Source organism: Ziziphus jujuba, chromosome 5, assembly GCF_031755915.1.
Source record: "Ziziphus jujuba cultivar Dongzao chromosome 5, ASM3175591v1".
NCBI lineage: Eukaryota > Viridiplantae > Streptophyta > Magnoliopsida > Rosales > Rhamnaceae > Ziziphus > Ziziphus jujuba.
In genome coordinates this window covers 2,858,279-2,880,045 of record NC_083383.1, presented here as the reverse complement: position 1 = coordinate 2,880,045, position 21,767 = coordinate 2,858,279, and the positions used below count along the sequence as shown (strand labels likewise).

Genomic DNA, 21,767 nt, shown 5'->3' with positions numbered 1-21,767 from the left:
AAATATATGTTACTGTAAATTGTTAAATTAATCATACATATTTGGGGTAAATGGAATATAGATATATATATATGTATATTATATATATATATGGGTCTAGCATGAAGGAGAGAATCCAAACACAATACAGTTTACTAATTTAACTTTATTTTATATATATATATATATTACAGAGGGTAGTAGATATAGAAACGAAGCGCCATGGAAGGTGAAAAAAGCAAAGGTAGTCATGTGTTCGTATTGGATGGGGGCAAATGTTGGATATAATTAAATAGAAACTAAAGGGTATGTTGCCTCCCAATACTGGAACTTATGAGAGAATTGTGTATGTCTCATGAATTGTGCTTCACAAAAATCATTAGTCCATTCCATCAAAATTTTATTCAATCTTGGAGAGATATAACAGGGCACAATTAAATAAAAATAATAATAATAATAAATAAAGTGTAGGTAATAATAATATTGGATACATATGTATGCCTATGTTGGAGGAAAAAAGTTAATGAAGGATATTGGTCAAACAAATCAAATCAGAAAAAACCCATGTGATACGTCCCCTAAGGTCTGAACATGCTCATTCTCAAGGTTTCCTGCAATTGAGTAGAAGGGAGCCCTCTTGTCCTTCTAATTTAAGGCATGGGACTTTCACCCCACAAGTTCACTCTACCCCTACTTTAAATATTTGATATAAACATATTTTTTGACTTGGGAAAAGTACATGAATCTCATTATAAGTTTCAGTCTTCTAGAAACTAATTTAACCCACCAATGCATCGATTTGAATATGTAAATCACAAGGGGATTAAGGATTAATTAATTATTCAAAATAATATATATATTTTTTTATTTTTTATAAAACTATAATTCTTTTAAATTAAATGAGACAACGATGCTCCCACCGGATTGTTGCTCTTTGGAATTCAGAATTGTCCTTCAATTTTCATCAATTATTTCGCTAACCATACGTGTTAATTAGTATCCAATTGAATGAAACTTTGGTTTCTTTTCTTTTTCATTTTTATTTTTCCTTGAAGATTTTCTTTGATTGGTCAAGTTATTTTTGAAGAAGCCGTGAATAACTATTGTAAAAGACAAACCCAAAATTGGAATTTTAACTTCTCTCGGCCACTAAATGGCAATCAAAACAAGATAAGCGGATACCGATTGAGAATTTTAGGTAGTTAATCAGCAGAATCTAGGAACTTTGGCCTGATTCAAAAACTGTTTTGTAAGTAGATGTTTGAATATTTTTACCAGGATTTAATCTATTAAAAAAAAAGAGAGTAATTGGTAAAATCTTTATTTTCAAACAAAAAGGAAGGTAGAGATGAAGCTTTATTTTATTTTTATGTTTAGGATAAATAAGGTTTTACCCGTAAGGATTTTATATAAAGCATTCCAAATTTTGATAAAATTAAATTATATATATTGCCACGTCAAAGAGTTGTTTAGCTAGGAAGTTTTGATCAGCCGACAAAATTAGCACCGCGTCGGTAGTAATTGCTGAGGTTGAAATTATTTGTTTTGTGTTTTACATTTTTTTTTTTTAAAAAAGAAAATAATATTGCATCATTTTATTAAACAATATTTAACGAAGTGAAAGTGCGAAAATGATAGGAAAAGAACAAGGCCCCAAGAATCCAAAAAAGAAAAACTAAATGAATTGCTAAAAAACAAAACAATGTAGCATGTTGGTTGGTCTGATTGGAATTGGAATCGGGACCCTCCGGGAGAATGACTATACATATATATATATATATATATATATATGCTTACGTTTATAATGATAAATTTGTCCATTTTGGTAGGAGGGATGAATTTGGACTAATTATTTTATTTTCAGAAAACTCTCTTTTTTTTCCTAAAAATTTTGTCCGTACGCTTTTTATAAACATGTGAATGGGTTTCAAAGGTAAAGGTTGTAAGGATCGTTGGTGCAAAACTAAACTACTCGCCTACTGTAATATTTATTTTGAATGTGGAATATGAGATTTAGATATTATCAAAGTAGATGTGTATTCTAAAAACTTTGCTAGATTTTTTTTTCCCTATGAAAGTCAAATTAAAAAAAAAAATGAAAAAAATTGATGACATATAATAATTCATTAATAGTCAATAATAGCTATCTATGGTTGTTTTTTTCTATAAAAAAAAAAAAGCTATCTATATTTGTTTTTTTAATTTTTTAAATCTTTATATATTATTATTACAGAACAATATATTTATATCACCTATGCATCAAGATTGTCATTTTCTACTCATATAATAAGTACAATAATGATGCTCTAATGTTGAAAGGCCTAGAAAATAGATATATAGCAAATAATTTAGTGTATTACTGCATATGGTTTGATTATTTTTGTTTGAGTGCTAATTGTTCGAAAAGCTAGATAACACAATGCCAAATCACTAGTTTCATGTGTGAGCTCTCTAATTTACTGACCCAATAATAATAATCATAAATTACCGGAGATGGGCCTTTACACACTTTAATATCCTTGCTCAACAAGTGAAGTATAAATTCAACATTGTCACCATTGAAATATGGCCCTAGCAACGTAGTGCATTCGGTTACCCATCCCATTATTCCCAGGCCTGTCCTCGACGAAGGAAGAGTGTGGCTTAGCCTAGCCCAAGCCCAACCCTATTTTTAGTGGGTGCAAGCCTGGGTAGCCGTTGAGTGGAAAATGAGCTGATCCGGTTGTGTTGATTATACTTTTTTGGATAATACGAGCAATTATAAGATTTAAACTTATACATTTTTTGGTAATGATGTAAACTTTTACTAATTAGACAGGAGATATTTTTTTTTCTTTTTATTCTTTTTCCATTCTAAACAGTTAGATGAGAGCTAAGTCGCTGCAGAGAAGTCAAATTTGATCTTCAGTTTTCATTATTGATTAGACTATGAAAAGATGAGGAATCTTACCCAAAACAAAATAATAATAATAATAATAATAATAATAAAGACCACAAATTAGAAAATTAGCATATATCATTGAGAGATATGTTGAAAATGATTTCAGAAACAAGAAAAAATGACAAGTTAACTAAAAGGATAGAAGGAAAAAAGTTAGAGAGCGATATATTATTTCATTGAGAAATTGATTGCATTTGCATCAAATAGAAGATGTATGAGAGAAGAGAAGAGGATGTTTCGAGGCAAATGTTTTGAAGCAATTATTTCTTGTATTATTATTTTTTACATCCTTACATAAAAAATTGAATTTCATTGCACCAACTAAATGGCTTGATTTGGTACCATAAGAAATAATATTGATATTTTATAACTACAATATTAAATGCCATTGAGATAGCTTAATTGGCAATTATCATGGCTGATAATTCCAAAATTTTCATTGTAAAATTATCTTCGCTAGTTTATCAAAAAAAAAAAAAATATATATATATATATATAAGAATAATATATAGGTTGCTCGTCAACCATAGTAAAATATATAAATATAATTTAATGGGGAGGTTTTGTACACAAATTGGAAATACAGTGTGATGTGGGTAAAAACGCGCGCGACTTGGAAAAGAATTAGCTTGGGACCCACAGAATTTGTCTATGACTACTAGCAATGCCTAATATTCATTTTCTTCTTTGATTAGTCAGTGCTTAGGTATTCTTGGTTGCTAGATTTCTTCTTCTTCGATCAATCATATTGATTTGAATTATAAATTTAAAAATTAGCCAAAAAGTAATTAGAAAGAAAACATATAACACCATTTTAGACTACAATTTATTCCAAAATTAGGGTGACTTATAAAGTTGGGAACAAAAAGAATTTGAATAAGCTGATTATTTTATGTTAGTATATGCTAAGACGCTAGGAATATTTAACTCCCAGCTGATTGACAAAATTATATATCAAACCTCTGCCTTGATCCTCTTTCCCCGTTCTAAGATTCCCATTTGTTCAGATTTCCTTATCGCGTGCCATGTTATTTCTACATCACTAATAATTAATACGGAACATATATATATATATATATATTTTTTTTTTTGTTTTCTTTTATCTCATTATATAGCTTATGCAGTAAAATATTCATTGGATATCTGAATATGTATTGCAACTTAAAAAAAAAAAAAAAAAAATCACATTTCATTAATTCTGTCCAAAATAAATAGAATAAAAGAAAAACTAGCACCTTTTATTTTATAAAAATGAGGGTGTTTGTTACCGTTGATAATCAATCATTACCCGTGTGGGATTAAGCTGTAAAATGAATAAATACTTCCCTCCCAGTTCCTACTAAGTCGTACAATTAACCGACCAGATTGTGAAGGCAAATTATTAACTATTTGACTTGATTAATTACCCACACTAAGTGGCAATTCCATTATCAAAATCGGCAGCCAAAGCTGATCCATTAATTAATTAGTTTATTATATATATATATATATATAGTTACAAGGTTTTGGTTGAGACGTTGACATAGCCTCTCAAACATTTCAACTTTTCATTGTCTTCTTTGCTTCCAAGACATTATCCATGGCTTGTAAGGAAAATGTTTGTAACGATTATATGGTGCTGAAGCCCATGGATGCGGGATTCGTGGAGCTCATTCGTCTGTTAATCTCATCTAAATTGGAGGAAAGAAGTTTCATTGAGTGCTCGGAAGAAGAAGGGAGGGAGCCAAGAAACTTTGGTCGTAGATGGCTAATATTCGTTTCTGTTGTAGTGCAAAAGGTCCTCCTTTATGTGAGAGACCCCATGGCTCAGCTGGGACATATGCTTGTGTTGTGGCTCAATCTTGTATCAGCCAACGGCGGCCATCTCATGCTCTTCATAAAACGTTTAAAAGGTTAGTTACCTAGCTCTCTCTCTCTCTCTCTCTCTATATATATATATATATATATATATATCTTCCACGTACATATATATATATATATATATTGATTCATGAGTTCATTTTATCATCTATATATATGGAGTTTAATCTATTTGATCATTGAATCCAAAAATTGCTCGAGTTTGAATATGAAAACCGACAGAAAACAAAAAGGAAGAATGAAATATTAGGCTGTTCATTATAATTTAAAAAGAAAAAATGTTTGGTTGTTGCAGGAGAGGAGGTGCAGCCAGATCCATTATCGTTGGTATCGGTGGTGGGAAATCTTGACAGCCGAGTGGAATTAGATGACAAAGTTAAAGCTGGTAACAAAAAGTACGAAGCCACGCTGTGTATTATGGCCTCTAAATTGTCATACGAGAATCAAACTTTCATTGAGAACGTAGTCCAGAATCATTGGAAGGTAACTTATTAATTAAGCAGCCCTATTTTGCAGTCAACATGGTATGATTGGAAGTTGTGCATTTTATTAAATGAAAATCAAGCTAATTAAGTAATTAGGAAGTGACAATTAAAATGATTATTAAAAAAAGGAGAGCAGATGAAATAGCTAGGAACTAGAAAATTGATAAGACTCCTTAATGGAATTTCTTTGATAATCTTATTGATATAAATTGTTGTTGAAGTATTGTCCATTTTGTTTCTATAGCTAACTACAGGTTGAAGATAATTAATAAATCTAATTGGTCTTTTCTCTTTTAATACCGTGCGCAGATGCAATTCTTGGGGTTCTACAACTTCTGGAACGGTACGTTAATAACAAATAGTTTATATAAATATATATATATATATATATTGATGAATATAAGAAATAGTTTATATATATATATATATAATACATACATATATATATATATATATATATATACACGTATTCCTTAGAAGACTACATTACTAATTAACAAAGCTAGCTAGGTTGCTCGTAAAAATAAGCAAAAAGTCTTGGCAATACTATGTCCAAATTAATTAATTATTAAGCAAATCTGAACTCCGAGAAAAACGTAGAACCGACAAATATTAATTAATTTATATATTATCTGTACAAGTGTTAATATATTAAAGATTGTCTGTTCAAGGTGTAAAGCAATCTTAATTTTTAATTCTCTGTAATTTTAAATTTACACAGACACGCAATCTTAATTTTTATTTTTTAATGAAAATACTCATGACGCAGAACCATATATGACCTTTTATGCTTTCATTTCCTTTAGAACAACCCAGGGGCACAATTTATTAAATAACATAACTCTAGATCTGATTATCATATAAATATATAAAATAGTGAAAACTTAGTAGTTTAAGTATTCCATAAAAAAAATGGAGTTTAATTATGAACATAAATAAGTTATTATAGCGGCTAAAATACATAGGAGTATGGGACGCGACTGTTTCCTATTGGATAGATTGCCGTCACGCTAAATCTCAAGAGACAACATAAAATTTCTGATGTGTTGTTAAACTCAGACTACCAAGTTTCATGGTAATTTAAACAAATATTTGTTTTATCAACTGATTTCTGATATTGGAAATTAAAGATTAAACTCGGATTATTACCTGAGAAAGTAATGGCTTTTACTATTCAATTATTCCCACAGAGACATTTGTTTATCAACTTTTTCACTTTGTCCTAATTTAAAGATGAACTTGTGAATAGAGAGACTGTTAATGCTGGTTAATTAATGCAATATGCACGCAGGTTACTTGGACGAACCTTCAACACGAGCTTTCATATTCCAGGACAAAAAGATTGACCCTGAACTGATAGTGGTAGCATTTAGAGGCACAGACCCGTTTGACGCAGATGCATGGAGGACAGACTTTGATATATCATGGTACAAGCTCAAAAACGTTGGAAAGATGCATGGTGGTTTTGTAAAAGCTCTCGGCCTACAGAGAAACAATTCTTGGCCTTCTGAAATACAACAACAACAAGACAGTGACCAAAAACGGTTCGCTTACTATGAAATCAGAAAATTGCTTAAAGATATACTACAAGAGAACAAGAGTGCAAAGTTCATAGTAACGGGCCACAGCTTGGGTGGCGCATTGGCGATATTGTTTGTCGCGGGGCTAGCAATACATGAGGAGGCATGGTTGATGGAGAAATTGGAAGCTGTTTACACGTTTGGACAACCAAGGGTAGGAGACAAGCAGTTTGGAGAATTCATGAATGAGAAGCTTGAAAAGTTCGGTGTTAGGTATATGAGGTTCGTTTACTGCAATGACATGGTGCCTAGGGTGCCTTTTGATGACAAAACTCTCTTTTTTAAGCACTTTGGACCCTGCCTCTACTACAATAGCTTCTACCAAGGGAAGGTGATGAATCTCTCTCTCTCTCTCCATGCATATGCAGTTGACTTCGACTCATAACATGCATTCTAATGATCTTGCTATAGGTCGTTTCCGAGGAACCAAACAAGAACTATTTCTCTTTGTTATGGTTCATACCGAAGTGTCTAAACGCTGTTTGGGAGTTGATCAGGAGTTTCATAATCCCTTGTATAAAGGGGCCGGAATATAAGGAAAGCTGGTTTATGAGAGTGTTTAGGGTGGTTGGATTAGTAATTCCAGGGATTACAGCTCATCTTCCTCCAGATTATGTCAATGTTACTCGATTGGGATCCTTACCTTCATTCACGGGGGTTCATGACCCAATCCAACGAGAAGATTATAAAGCTGACTGACACATAGCTTTTCTTAGCAAAAAATGCAAACTTTGTAGATTAATCCTAAAACACCCCTGTAGTGATGATCTCATTACTTTTCGTCTTAATAACTAATGAAGCTCAATCACATGATGATATCTCCATTTGCCCAACAAACTGTTACAGCGGGAAAGACAAAAAAAAAAAAAAGAAAAAAAGAAACATTATGAAATCTGTAGTTCTGGATTTACATAAGTACAAGCATTATTTGTCACTTAATCCCAAGAATCACTTAATGGGATCTTACAACTATGTGAAATGGTGTGAAAGTACCGGTCCTCATGACTCGAAAAACTGCAATTGACACTGAATTAGTGTCCAAATCCTAGGCGCTCACTGCCCCATACCATTCTGTCTTTCATGTTCTTTTCACTTAACCTGGAAAGATATGTAACTGGCTTTTCATTAGTGTAAATACAGCATGAGCTCTATAATTATAATTCTTTTTACATAACCCGGAAATATTGTAATTAGTCTGAAATAGCATTTCTAATTAAGCACAAGCCTACATTCAAGATACTGTGCAGCACACATTGCACATTGTTGAAACTCGAAAGCAATCAAACTAGAATCTTACCTTAGGTCAAGTGGTTTATAAGCATGGGTTATTTCTGATAAAGGAAAGAGAAGCTACCTTAGGTCAAGTGGAGCCACATAGATTGGATTGATTATAAGAATGCATGGCAGGTAAAACATCCACTCAAAGAACCCATTTGACGGGTTCTACGAAATGACACAGCTTTGTGGGAAGTTCTGGTAACTTGATGAGCCTGGTTGACCAACACCGAGCTCCTCATTTCTTGAGCTCTCTTCTGAGCTGATCTTAACTTGTTCATTATTTTATCCATAGAAGATGATCTCTTCTTTTCCAGCTTCATCTGCAACAATATTAATGCATTTATTACTATGGTAGTGTAATATGGAAGACACCTAGTCTCCATGGTCCAGATAGCAGAATCTGCACTGTGGTGGGCTGCTGTGTGCTTTCAACTTTCATATGGAATGTGCTTATATCGAAGTCATATTTCCTTTCAGTACTTATCTTGCAAACATAGAAAGTCTTGAATCTATTTGAAAATAAAAAATCACGACGCAATGAAAGAGGCAGAAGCATTTCACACTAAAGATAAACAGAGCACAAGAACGAGATAAATTGGGAACCCTTCAAAATGATGTAGTTTTCTTCTACTTCTCCTTACAATTTTTTTGTTTTTTTTCGTAGCAGATATATAACTACATATGAGGACATGTATAAGTAGAAACGAACCTCTAATTTCCGTATAGCTGCCTCAGCTTTTGCCTTCTGCAGGTTCTCCCATGCCGTGATTTTAGCTTCTTCCCTTTTAACTCTGGAAAAAAGAGACCCAGAGGTCACACATCTGTATCAGTCAAATAAGTGTCCGTATAAGTTTGACTGGATTTACCATTTAGCTGACAGTTGTTTGCTTTTAACACCAAGAGTCAAACTTTTATTAGATGGCTAAACAGGGGATCTTAGTTTATCACTTCGGAGAGGTTAAGTTGAAATTAATTAGGACAGAAAACTAGATGCTGCTTTTATGACAAGCGATATAACAAAACAAAATTTAAAAAAACTAAGACGATCTAAGCAGGGGATCTTAGTTTATCACTTCGGAGAGGTTAAGTTGAAATTAATTAGGACAGAAAACTAGATGCTGCTTTTATGACAAGCGATATAACAAAACAAAATTTAAAAAAACTAAGACGATCTAAGCAAATAGGTTATATTTAGCACAATTAGTTAAATGACACTTGTCATAGTTTAAGCATTAAAACGGTTTCCATCAATATTCTTTCACAATCATTTGATGGTAAGATATTTCATACTGCAACATGGATGTGAAATGGATAAGAAACCCCCTCAATTTTATGCAAATATGGTATCACGTAAACAAACATTCCATATTTGATTAAGTTCTTTTTTCTGGAAGGAATCACTAGACTTTCAAGGACCCACCATTTGCCGCCATAGTTAATTTGGATCAATGTTTTGTTTTCTAACTGAACCATAAAGCATAAAAAAATAATAATAAATAAATAAATGTCAAAACGGTAAAAATATGCATACTTCGAGATGTTCTTTGCTGTTTCAGAGAGATCCCAAGCTGGAGATCGAGCATCTGCATCTTTCTTTTTCCAATTATCAACAATTTCAGAGCCCTTCCCAGGGAAACGGGCTTTATGTTTCTTGGACCATCTTGTCATGGTGACCCGTTCATCTACCTGTACATCCCGGACTTCTAATTTAGAAGTAGGGGCACTCTGCAACTCTACAACAGGCATGATTGAAGAAGTTGATTCAGACAAAGAAGGTCCCATATTCGGAGAAGAGTTTGTGCTGCCCTCTGGGCTCATCTGGGTTGCCATGTCCCTTCTTGAAACTGCACGAGACACGTTGGTGGCTGCATCCTTGACACCATCAACCTTTTCATCTTTATATACGGATAAACCAAAAAAGCCCAAGATCAGCTACAAACTGTATAATAGTTCCTATACTTGACACTAAAAACTCCATTTTCAGAATCAACATCAAATATCAACTCAAAATTTTCCTGTTAGGCATTAAGTTGTTATGGAAATATGTAGTTTTAACCCATTCAAACCCAAAACTCAAAAATCAATGTAGCAATTCCCAAATTAAGAAAATTAAATAATGAAAGAATGCATCCAGGGGCAAGTATAAGAATCCATGGCCAGATATCAAAATCATAAAAACCAAAGCAAGATGACGATCTAATGGAAAATCAAAACTTGAACAAATTCTAATATTTAACCAAGAAAAGGAACCAAATGGACATAAACTAGTACCTTCATTGGCAGGATATGATGAGTGGTTCGGTGTCTCAGAGCAACCATGCACACTAACTGAACGGGCCATGCAAGGCTCTGTCCGCACATTAAAGGCTCCACCATGGCCACTGGGACGGATCGCCAATCCATCAGCTGCTATAACACCAGCTGAGAAAGGAGAACCAGCCGTGAAATTGCTTACACTGGCCCCATCAAACATCTGCACCGTTGGTGAGTACAAAGAATAATATGCAATTCCTGGGGGTCCAAGTGGTCCACTCTTTGACTTGGGTTTCCTCTGCGGCTGTTGAACCGAAGTCCTATTCACACCGTCACCAGACACCGGACTGAAAATCCACCTTTCAGCATCTTCCCATTTGGAAGGCAACGTCCTTCCGTTACTGAAAGGCAACAATGCAGAATTGGCATGTTTCCTGCCAGCATTTGTATGCAATGGCACTCGCTCCGAGCTCCAACCCTTCTGCATTACAACACTTGCGTGCCGATAATTTGGTGTTCCAGGACTAGGGAACGTACCAGACCTCCGGGAAGTCATAGACACCTTCTTGATGGTTCCCAATCGAGGTGACGATGCAGTGACATTGTTCAAATCCAAGGAAGCAGGTCGTCGGCGGTCTAATTTCTTTGGCAAAGCTTCAGATCTGGATCTCCGGTCCTGACACTCTAGAGAAAGAAGGTCAAAGTGAGAGCTCCAAACAGAGTTCTAGTCAAAACATGAGATTGATCTGTTTCGGATTGTTGACTTAGATAATCTGAATACCTTTGAGGGCCAGAGAGAAAGAGCTTCGGGCCGAATCAAGAACTACATCGCCGTCGCTTTCTTCTTTTTGAACTGCGTAAAAATCGAATTTGAAGGAAAAACAGTGAAGGGGGGGAGTGAGGAAATGACAAAGTGCAAAATTCAATTTTGAAAATTCGCAAAAAAAGGCGTCGATTTCTGCTTATAATTTGGTGACAAGCTAATAATGTAGGCTGTACCTTTCGCTTTATCTCCTTTTTTATGTTTGTTTTTGATGCGTAAAGTGGCTTTGTTTGGATCTGGATCTGGACCACTCGAACTCTCTTGCTGTTCAACATCATGTCCTGCTAGATGCTGCACGAAATTACCACTACCACCTTCAGATTCATCAACTAGATTCTATCCTTCACATAACATAAAATAATAATAATTATACAGGAAAAAACAAAGCCACTATCGTGACCGACTCGTACGCTGGAAAAAAAATCAAATCTATCATCATTTCCTTTCTAAATTTAATTTTTCATAACTTTTTCAAGCAAGGATATGCTACTTCACAAACTCATTCTAAGCTTTACACAGAGCACTGAAAAAGAAAAACACAATCAAATTTTTTTGTTTTTTTTAAAAAAAAAAAATTTGAGTGAAAAATAGAAAATAAATTCACTCAGCTTTCAAAATGATCACCCATGCACATTGACAGCTCATCGGAACAAGAAAATCGTACATGCAGACTTATAAAACATATTCGATCGCAGTTTCTTTCAGGAAAAAAAAAAAAAAAAAAGAAGAAGAAGACACTACTAAAATCCGATTTTCCACGAGTCTCTGCTAAAGCACAGAGTGAAGCAGAACAAGAACGTAGTATGAATAAAACAAAAAAGAGTAGGAAAGTACCAGAGAGATCTCAGAAGCAATGGAGTCGTGGTCGTGAGCGTCAGAGGCGAAAGAGCAGCGATCGACGCTGGCAGACGCGGAAGAAAAGAGACTGAAGTTTGACTCAAGCGTGAAGATCACGGAGTCAGGACTAGCATCACGGGTTCTGATGGCCGATCTCACTGATGAGCTCTGCTCCTGAAAACCTAACTCCGGCATATTCTCAATGCGCTTACTCACATCACATTCCCACACACACAAACTTGAAAAAAAAGAAAACAAAGGGAGTGAGATTTGAGATTCGTTTCAGGGGCTGAGAATCTGCGTAAAATGGCGGGTGGTTTATAAGGGAATTGTCAAGGTCGCTGTCATTATCTTATTCCAAGCACGCTTATAACACTAAATATTTTTATCAACACTTGTAATAAAATTGACCGAGTGGCTGGGCCTGGCTGGCTTTGTGCGAGGTTGAAAAAGGATCATAGAAACAGACAATTGATTATGCTGTTTCTTTTAAAATGTTTTTCTTTTTGTCAAACGTAATGATGTTAATCAAGTGATGTTTAAGTGGGATTTTTTTTTTTTTTTTGCTGCTTTTAATGTTACCATTTAATCACTGTCAATTTGACCAATGGTAAAATTACAGCATGGTCCTTCGGGGTCACGTGGCAGTATGTGCTTCTTCCTGCTTTTCAAAGTGCGTGGCGGTAAAAGGTTAAAAACAAAAGGATTCGTAGGAGATTTATATAAATTAGATATCGTCCTTGGGCATTCAACAACTTTAAAAGGGATTATAAATCCTACAGTTCAGGACAAAATTATGGCAGAACATCATGAGGGTGAGTCTGAGATGTTAAAATTTTACCCTTAAATAGGAAAATCATACAGTTGGATCGAAAGTAGCTTCAAAAAGTTAAGATGTTTTAGATTTGAATGGGTAAAGAAGATCCGTTATGAACAGTGGTTGATTTTGCGTTTAAACAGTAAAAGAAGCATGCCACTTTTGGTCAAATTTTTAACTATTCATTCTAAAATTTTCTTCTTTTTTCTTTTTTGTTTTTTCTCTGTAGATAGGAAGTCATACAGTTGGATCGAAACTAGTTTCAAAAAGTGAGATGTTATTCACTCAAAAAAAAAAAGAAAAAAAAGAAAAGAAAGGTAAGATGTTTTATATCTGAATGGATGAAGATCCATTTTGAATTGTTGTTTTTGGGTTAAAAAGTTTAAACAGTAAAAAAAGCATGTCACTTTTGGTCAAATCTTTTAAGTAGTCATTTTAAAATTTCCTTTTTTTTTCTTTTTTTTTTTTGGGGAACAGCTAATAAAATAAAATAATTTCGCCTATTTCCTCCACCACAACACCTTTTCGAAAAATTATCTATGCTGTTCTCACAGACCTCTGTTAAATACCTTTGTTTTTTTTAAAATAATTATCCAAACAGTTTTCAACCTTAGAATCCAAAAGTAGCTTTCTGTGAAGTATAAAAAATGTCAAACGGGGATGTTTTTAAAACTGTATTGTTTTATAGTATAGAAAATCTAAATGATGTGCATTTTGATTTTATTTTTGTCCATCAATGATTGGAAACAAATATTAGTATAGTACCAAATTCAGTCATAATTGTAATATAATGTGTAAAGCAGGACCCGGTACTATAGTAAATGTCTTTTCCGTATGCATCCCCTAAACTTGTGTCCAATTTCATTCTGTATTCAGACACAAACTTCATCATTTTCCTATCCACCAAAATAATAATTTAAAAAAAAAAATCAAAATCGTCATTGTCCAAATACCAAAATACCCAATCATTCGCATCCAAGTAATGGAAGAGAAATCTTCACCACAACAAAAACAAAATAAAATAAAATAAAAGGTAATGGAAGAGGAATTTGTTAGGACAGTCATACACCTCTCACCCACTGTAAATTACAGACTCACAGGGATTCTTTAATATTTCTTGTATGGTATGTCCCTACCCCAGCTAACGAGAGTAAATTGAAGCAACCCATCTGTTTTGCTAGATGGTGAATAAGAAATGTTCGTATGAGCTTGAAAATGTATATATATATAAATAATAATAATAATTGATAATATAATTAAAAATGTACGTAGAAACGAACCTTGAGAATCAGAATTTTCTTCTGGACCTTATTAATGAGAATAAAATGACGCATCGAAAGGAGCAATTAAGCCCTCTCGAGAAAGGAGCTTAGCTATTATTGTGTCCAACCCACGGCAATTAAACAACCTGGACTCATGCCGGTCAAACCGGGACGTGCAGCTCATAAATTATTTTCAAAAGTTGGGTCTGCTTCTTTAGTGGCCTTTAATACTTGTGGAAAAATTATATTGTGGTGCTTCTCATTCCTTAATTACCATTTACAAGTTCAACCAAAATAAAATTTATCACACTTTTTTATTTTTGGAGGAAAAGCAACTAGATCATTAGAAAAAAATAAAAAATAAAAAAGTAAAAACAAAAGGGAAACATACGTCTGACAATTTAAGCATGAAATATAAATGCTCTGGTGGAAGCAAACCTTGTAATCGTTCAGACACGTAAGCAGATGCAGATCTGTGGAGGAAGACGAGCGACTGAGGAAACAAAGACAACATGCGTGTATTTCTTCGTTTTCAAAACAGTGAAAACACCGGTTTTACTGTTTTGTAAATTTTTTTTATTTTTTAAGGCTAAATTGCACCTTTATGCCACGAAGTTTCAAGTGCAATTGCAACTTTAAATTTATTGAATGAATTGAATTTGGAAATTGCAAAATCGTTACAAATTAGTGTTCTAAAATAACATTACTGTTAAAACTTATGATACTGATATTATCATGATTATCATAATTATTTTTCAGAAATAATTATTTTTATAAAAATATTTGTTATTTTCTATTTAATATTCGTGATTTTTTATTTGAAAATAGTAACCATTTTTTATTTAAATTAAAATAATCACAGTCATAATTAAATAATTTTGAATTTAAAATTGAATCAAAAATAAAATTCAAATTTTTGATCTAATAAAAATAATTTTATTTATTCAAGATTTCAAAATATAATTTATTTTTTTATTTATTTTTTAAAAATAATTTTTGAAAATTGATGGTCTAACGGTTTGTTTTTGTTTTGAAAATAGTTTAGTGTTTTGTCAAACTGTTTGAAAAATAGCTGACCAACACGGACCCCATAATCCAAGGGCCCGATTCCGTCAAACTCAAAAATTAGGAAAGGCATTGAGCTAATCAAACTATAATTGAAAAAAGACAAAAAAAAAAAATAATAGTAGTTCAGATTAGGTTGAGCCTCAACGAACATAAGATTCTCAAAGTTTAAAAAAAAAAAAAAAAAAAAAAAATTTAATGTTTTGGCTTCATTTTTCAGAAAGATAAGTTCGTTCCGAACCCCAAACCTATAAAACGAGTCCAATAAGTAGTCTGATAACCTGATTAGGAGATTAAAAATGTCAAACTTTCCGTGAGAATATCCGCTTGATGAAACTTAATACGGCATTGACCCAATTTGATATGGTCCAGATTTGATTCCATTGAGTAGATATGGAGGTAGTTCGCTATTCAAATCTACACATATGGAAGGTAAACTTTCAATTTCCTGACCTTCCTGGCTGGTGTATGTTAAGTTGTAACCTTTCTTATCAATGACAATTCACATGAAAAGGACGTCGATAATTCGTTAAATTAGGGTATAGACTACAACAAAGAGGGAAGCTTCCGTGCTTACTAACTTATTAACAAATCTCGTGAAACACAACCATAAAAACTAGTAGAAAGATAAATGAACAAATGAACAGAATAAATATATATTTACGTGGCCAAATCAAGCAAACATCAAACCCAAACGCATGCAAGAGTCATATAGAAGTAGAAATTAAAGCAAGGTAGTTGTATGCCAGAACTTAAATTCAACCACATCTCCTATTTTAATGTTCTCTAGTATAACGCTAAAATATGTGGATAGTTAGGGCCAGCTGTTTCATCGACTTCCTTTCTGCAATAAGGACTGTAGAGCAAATACATGTAAATTGATCAGGTCTGTTACTTTTACTTACAGGACACTAGGCCTCTTTACAGGTTAACTTAAAACAAATAATACATAGGTTTAACATTTGCTTACTAAGGTGTAAATCACTTTGATTTCCCAAAAAAAAGGTGTAAATTAATTTGATTTTCCAAAATTACTTTACCGTTCGAACTTTACCCCGTCACATGAACAGTTTGTACAAACTAAATATCAACGCACTCGCAACAGCTGAATGACGTGGACTTATTATCCTTTCATGGTGGTGTCATCGAAGTAAGCAGTTATGGCCTTTAACTTGCCATTTAAAAAATTCTTCTCTACCTGAGACAACAGACCTTGGTAATTAGCAGAGTAAAACTATTTGGTAATGGGAAGAGTATGATTTTAACTAAAATGATAGTTCAAACGGAATTGTGAGCACATCAAACAACAAAAGTAAAGGAACTTGATAACTTTTTACTCGTGAGCAGGATCAAAAACCATAACGAAGGTAAAAAATAAAAAAATATTAGAGCGTTATTCGTTCTAGAAAGGACAGGCCCAAAAAGAGAACTAAAATTTAACAAAAGAAATAACCTACAATAAGTGGAAACCTCCATCCTAAATGGTGCAAAAACAAGAGCTTACTCCAGTGGAGTAAATCCATTTAGTTCTTATTTCAAGACTCATTGATAATGCAGAAAAATGAAAATATGAACTAGTAGAAATGGAAATTAGAAACTGACTTCTCTACTTCATTATTTTGATAAGTACATAAAAAATTAGTATTGTGGGAGTAAACTAGCACATTTTCTTTCATGCCTCATAAAAAATAGGTACATGTCCATCATCCAGCATCCATAAGGGGACTGGCTAACGTTCACCCACAATAATGATGGTAACAAATGCAATTGCAATTATGGTTCTTTGTTAACAAATGGCTCTTCTATCTGTTTAGTACTTATAAATTACAATAATACCAGAAAGAGAGAGAGAGAGAGAGAGAGAGAGAGAGAGAGAGAGAGAGAGAGAGAGAGAGAGAGAGAGAAGATTATTGTAATTTATAAGAAGATTATTGAAAGAGAGAGAGAGAGAGAAGATTATTGTAATTTATAAGAAGATTATTGTAATTTATAAGTACTAAACAGAGTTGTCTCTATCAGTTAGTCCCCCATGGTCACTAGAGGTAAAACAAAAATCAGAAACTTAAACATGCAAAACAAAAAAATTTACCTCTAGTGACCATGGGGGACTAACTGATAGAGACAACTCTGCCAATTGGTTGAGATCAACGTTTCTAGGGAGAAACATGACAATTCTGGAAGCAATTTCTCTGGCAGTGTGAAACAGAAGATATCTGCAAGGTTCACAGCAAAGTAACAGTGAGCTAAAAAGAGGGGGGAAAAGAGAGAACTTATACAATGCCAATTCTTGTACAGGTTAAATGAAGTATGACATACCCATCATGTGGCTGAAGCATTGTTTTCATATCGTATTTCTCCACTTTAGCATAATCAGGTCCCCCCCATGGGGGTGACAAGAATACAGTGTCTGCCTGCAGCCAAAGGAAATATAGGAACTAAAGAAAATAGAAAGCCGACACCTCTTAAAATCCCAGTTAAAGGATAGAAGGATGACCCAGAAGAAATAAGAAAAAGAGGAAGATACAGAAGTAATGATTATAGAAGTCCAAATATTTAACTTGCTTTCAAATTAAGGGAAGCTTTACCTTCAACTTTGGGGCCAAAACGAAAAAGTCCCCCTTAATGAAATCTATTTGGTCATTTACACCATAGATGGCAGCATTATGTTGTGCATACTCAATCTTCTTTGGATCAATGTCTATTGCAATTACATGTTTGGACCTGAAATATCAGGTAATTCTTTAAGCAAAGAAAGATATTATGTTAAATAGCAAAGTTTAAGCTCGAATTTTATGAATTTAATCTTAAAAACTAGCATAAAAACTTTTAAAAATAACTACCATGCAATCTCAGAAAGCAAGGAAAGAGTTCCTGTTGTTACCAAGCTTCTGAGATATCAGTAGGATATCAACCTGAAGCTAGAGAGAACAAAATGCATTTACACAGTTGCAATTCTAAATTATTAGCTGTAGTTTTTAAAGAAAGTTCCAAATCTATGAGTAGCATTGACAAGCTTGAGGAGAACAAACAAGAGATGATGATGCAGAAAAATTTAATCTCTTCAATGGTTTTGCTCAATCAAGAAACTAAAAAATATGTGTACAAGATAATACGTTCAGAAACTTTTATAAAATTTTGGAAATTTTAGTTCTAGGACTTGGACTTCCAAGATCATCTATCTACAATGTCACATAGAAGTAAAATTTGATAGCGCTGTAATGCTCCTCAGGTTTACCTAAGAAAAACATTAGCATAAGAAAAATTAGTCATGACATAACTCACTTCTGTGCAAATTGGATGGCATTGCCACCTACACCAGTGAAGCAATCAACTATCAATCCACCACTACAACGGACAGCATGATGCCTAGCAATAGACTCTGGAGTCACAGAAAACCATCCTTCCTCATCCATTTTTATACCATTATCATATCTGGAAAACAACAGGTACCTCTGATACCAGTATTTACCAATATCAGCAGAAAACTGTACCACCTCTTGCAATTTAAGCTCTGCAACAAACAAAAGGTAAATTTATCTTGATAGAATGGCCAGAAGTGCTCAACTTACAAAGAGAACATATTTTACATTTTGCGACGTCTTATTGACTCTCACCGTAAAGCACTTGAATCCTCACAAAACAAAAACTCAGCTGCCTTAATAAGTAGCTCAAAGTTAAAGTCATAGCGAGTTTGCTCAAAAATAAATTTCTAGTAAAAGAACATTAGGTAAGAGAAGTGCATACTTGGACTGCCAATAAAAATTGGAAGGCAGAAAAAAAAATCAAAATCAAAATCAAATGAAAGAAGGAAAAATCAGTGACTCTCTATGGTAAAGTATATCTTTCTCTTTCTTTCTCAAGGTAGGCATCCTACATTACTAGCTAGCTAACATCGAAAAAATATATAATTTACCACAAACTATGTATTTAGGATACTGATGGTGTAGTATTATGACACTGACAACACACCAAAAATACCTGGCAGGAATAATCAATCACTAAATACAGCAGTGACAAATCAATACCACATTAGTGCAAATTGAGAGCACCTAAACCTAAATCAAGAACCTTCATTTTTAATAGGCAAGTTTTCTCGGATTCTTATTCTTCTTCCTTTCTTTTTTCGTTTTGTTGTGACACCTTCATGCTGCGTATGCACCGTACTTGTTGAAGGACCTCCAATCCTAACATACAAACTATCAAACTTAGAAACTGTTTCGGTGTGTGTATAAAAACAAGCTGAAAAAACGAAACTATGATAACTCAAACAGCCAATATAAAAACAATATTTAATGAAGTCTACCTGCTTGAATCTGAAATTTGAATTGCTTTGTCATCTCCACATTTTTCATATGTTTCCTCATATGAGCTACTCTTATTCGGTTCACAGCCATGATCACAGGCATTTTGTTCATCAGATGTATTTGCATATTTGTGATGTATATCGCATCGGTAGACCCCATCAGGAACCAACTGATTAATTTCATTCCTGCCATTTCGAGAATGAATGGATTTAGATTGAACCTTCCAGTTGATTAAATAATTGATTGCGCAAAGAAGCAGAATGAATATTCAAATAAACAGCTTCACAGGTTTAAAGACATAACTACCTTGCAATATCCTTTGGACTGTTTATTAACAAGCATTCATTTCTTCCATCTCCGCAACAATTGTTGGTCTCATTAAGTTCATCCAAATTCTCCATACTTATGCTTTGCGTAATAGGCAGAGGAACCATAGCAGACATAGAATTGCAAGCAGTGAATCCACTCCCCTCTGGCAGTTCATCATACTGTTTACAAACTGATAAATTATTATTTATAGATTCCTCAAGTGAGCCACCTTTACTTTGCAAACTACATAAATCAGTTGAATTTAAAGCAGGGCTGACATCCATCTCAGCTAATTCAGTAATTTCTTCATTCAACTCATAAGTGTTGTCACTGATTGCTAGATGTTCCATTCCCTGGGGTGGATACCACGTTGAAGTATGTGTTTTGGCATTATAGAAATAGTTTCTTGAGTAGTAAGAATCCCAATACACTATCCAATCTCCCAAAGAACTTTTGGGTTTGATGTCATTAATTCCACCACTGTCAGGTGCACATGGCTGCTCAATTCCTGAGGAAGGTCCCACATCCAAATTAGTTGAACTTGCTGCTGTTCTCATGTCATCAAAAAACCCAACATCGTTGAGCACAGAGTCGAAATCCTCACCATCATTACAGAAGATGCCCGAAAAATTTTGTTCCTTGACAGCATCGCAAGCAACCTCACCAGTCAAACTTGCTGAACTATTTCCCATATGGGAAGAAGACTGATAATCATTGGCATCCTCCTCTGCAACATTGTAAGATGCTTCGCTTTGGCCCACCATTGAAATACAACATAAAGAAGTGCTTGTACTACCAGTAAATATGCTAGGAGATACAATTTCCTCCACACTCACTTCGGAGGATTCCAGTGCTTCACCCAAGGACTCTGAATGCTTCTGGCATATACTCTTTCTTTTGGTTTTAGTCTTCCCATTCCTCTTCTGCAAAACGATGTCAATAATCATTAGCTCAAAAGAGTTGCCATAAAATTAGGAGAAGCAAATATGTATTAAAATATAATATGTTCATTACAAAGTACGTATCATTTGGCTCGAGCAAATGCTGGCTCATAGTGACATAACAAGGAACTTAGCCAGCCCCTCCTCCTCATTGGAAAAATAAGAACAAAATAAAAAATAATCAGCCGGGTTTCAATCCAAAATTTGATTTGACCAACTGAGAGAAATGGTATCATTGTCATTATTAATTATTACCTCCTTGTTTGTGTGGAATTTGACAGGAAGCCCCAACGCATTCATCTGTCTAGTGAGCTCCAAATCCTCTGCTAAAACATCGCAACCTGAAATACACGCGCATAACCACCCAACACATCGATTATGAAAGTGTTTTTAAGTAAAATCCGCCTCGGGATACCATAAGAAACAGAATGAACCACTAGCCTGAAGCTGTGGAAATGCTCTTTGCCCCGTCATCATCTTCAACATCGTCTTCTGATTTCTGTAAAATAACCAAAAAAAAAAAAAATTTTGAAAACAAGTACTCATAAAAAATAAAAATAAAAAAATGTCAAATATACTGACAAAATCAAGACTCGCAGTCAGTTCCTGAAACGACCCGTCGTCCCTGCCAGGTGCAAGCAAGAAGCACATCGTTGTAAAATAATAATAATAATAATAAGAATGTTGTAAGTTAATGGACTTCGACAATAAGTAGTCAAATATTTGAGCATGTAAAATGATCAGAAAAAGAGAACGGACCAGAGAAAGACTTGGGTGAGGTTGAAGAGAGAACCGAGAGCTCTAATTGCAGGGCCTTCATTTTCAGGTTTGGACATCTCCAATCGTGAAATACCTGAGATACTTGAATTAGGTCAGGAAAACGGACCAACGGTACTCTTCACTCCCGCCTCAACGATGAGTCCATCACTGATCACCGTAACAATAAATTATAAATTCAACGGTGCGATTTGCTTATATATTACGCCGCTTCGTATTTTATGAATTTTTTTTCCCCAAAAAAAAAAAAAAAAAA

At 34.0% G+C, this 21,767-nt stretch overlaps 3 protein-coding genes across 13 annotated transcripts; 1 reads left to right on the top strand and 2 right to left on the bottom strand.

Moving 5' to 3' along the window:
• Positions 1 to 4,407: 4,407 nt before the first annotated feature.
• On the top strand, positions 4,408 to 7,663 carry LOC107420006 (triacylglycerol lipase OBL1). Its single transcript, XM_016028865.4, has 5 exons — positions 4,408 to 4,812; positions 5,076 to 5,263; positions 5,575 to 5,608; positions 6,557 to 7,176; positions 7,257 to 7,663. The coding sequence occupies exons 1-5, from the start codon at positions 4,500 to 4,502 to the stop codon at positions 7,542 to 7,544; spliced, it is 1,443 nt and encodes a 480-aa protein (XP_015884351.3). The 5' UTR covers positions 4,408 to 4,499; the 3' UTR covers positions 7,545 to 7,663.
• A 44-nt stretch (positions 7,664 to 7,707) lies between these two features.
• Positions 7,708 to 12,479, bottom strand: LOC107420005 (uncharacterized). 4 transcript variants are annotated; one of them, XM_048475866.2, is made up of 8 exons: positions 12,034 to 12,479; positions 11,376 to 11,535; positions 11,158 to 11,229; positions 10,395 to 11,060; positions 9,655 to 10,018; positions 8,833 to 8,944; positions 8,200 to 8,443; positions 7,708 to 7,959 (listed from the first exon to the last, which is right to left on the bottom strand). In XM_048475866.2, exons 1-7 carry the CDS (start codon positions 12,229 to 12,231, stop codon positions 8,234 to 8,236), a joined length of 1,782 nt encoding a protein of 593 aa, XP_048331823.2. In that variant the 5' UTR covers positions 12,232 to 12,479; the 3' UTR covers positions 7,708 to 7,959; positions 8,200 to 8,233. The 4 variants fall into 4 exon arrangements, with proteins under 4 accessions (XP_048331823.2, XP_024930725.3, XP_024930726.3 ...); XM_025074957.3 differs by having other exon boundaries at positions 7,708 to 7,943; positions 12,034 to 12,477; XM_025074958.3 differs by having other exon boundaries at positions 7,708 to 7,943; positions 8,833 to 8,914; positions 12,034 to 12,473.
• Positions 12,480 to 15,812: 3,333 nt separating this feature from the next.
• On the bottom strand, positions 15,813 to 21,762 carry LOC107419946 (uncharacterized). Of its 8 annotated transcripts, XM_016028790.4 has the most exons (13): positions 21,494 to 21,760; positions 21,317 to 21,359; positions 21,176 to 21,233; positions 20,990 to 21,075; positions 20,398 to 20,716; positions 19,791 to 20,301; positions 19,484 to 19,669; positions 19,249 to 19,364; positions 18,463 to 18,691; positions 17,766 to 17,901; positions 17,497 to 17,591; positions 17,270 to 17,393; positions 15,813 to 16,378 (listed from the first exon to the last, which is right to left on the bottom strand). In XM_016028790.4, exons 1-13 carry the CDS (start codon positions 21,568 to 21,570, stop codon positions 16,304 to 16,306), a joined length of 2,055 nt encoding a protein of 684 aa, XP_015884276.3. In that variant the 5' UTR covers positions 21,571 to 21,760; the 3' UTR covers positions 15,813 to 16,303. The 8 variants fall into 8 exon arrangements, with proteins under 8 accessions (XP_015884276.3, XP_015884275.3, XP_024930717.3 ...); XM_016028789.4 differs by having other exon boundaries at positions 19,791 to 20,716; XM_048475144.2 differs by lacking the exon at positions 15,813 to 16,378 and having other exon boundaries at positions 17,497 to 17,587; positions 19,791 to 20,716; positions 21,494 to 21,762.
• Positions 21,763 to 21,767: the final 5 nt, after the last annotated feature.

Coding starts and splice junctions, on each gene's coding strand:
- LOC107420006 (XM_016028865.4), top strand. CDS start 4,500: ATGGCTTGTAAGGAAAATGTTTGTAACGATTATATGGTGCTGAAGCCC. Junction 5,264..5,574: donor TAGTCCAGAATCATTGGAAG/GTAACTTATTAA, acceptor TACCGTGCGCAG/ATGCAATTCTTGGGGTTCTA. Junction 7,177..7,256: donor ATAGCTTCTACCAAGGGAAG/GTGATGAATCTC, acceptor ATCTTGCTATAG/GTCGTTTCCGAGGAACCAAA.
- LOC107420005 (XM_048475866.2), bottom strand. CDS start 12,231: ATGCCGGAGTTAGGTTTTCAGGAGCAGAGCTCATCAGTGAGATCGGCC. Junction 11,230..11,375: donor AAAAGGAGATAAAGCGAAAG/GTACAGCCTACA, acceptor ATTTTTACGCAG/TTCAAAAAGAAGAAAGCGAC. Junction 8,444..8,832: donor CAGCTATACGGAAATTAGAG/GTTCGTTTCTAC, acceptor ATATTGTTGCAG/ATGAAGCTGGAAAAGAAGAG.
- LOC107419946 (XM_016028789.4), bottom strand. CDS start 21,570: ATGTCCAAACCTGAAAATGAAGGCCCTGCAATTAGAGCTCTCGGTTCT. Junction 19,670..19,790: donor AGTCCAAAGGATATTGCAAG/GTAGTTATGTCT, acceptor TCGAAATGGCAG/GAATGAAATTAATCAGTTGG. Junction 17,394..17,496: donor ATGCTTCAGCCACATGATGG/GTATGTCATACT, acceptor TGAACCTTGCAG/ATATCTTCTGTTTCACACTG.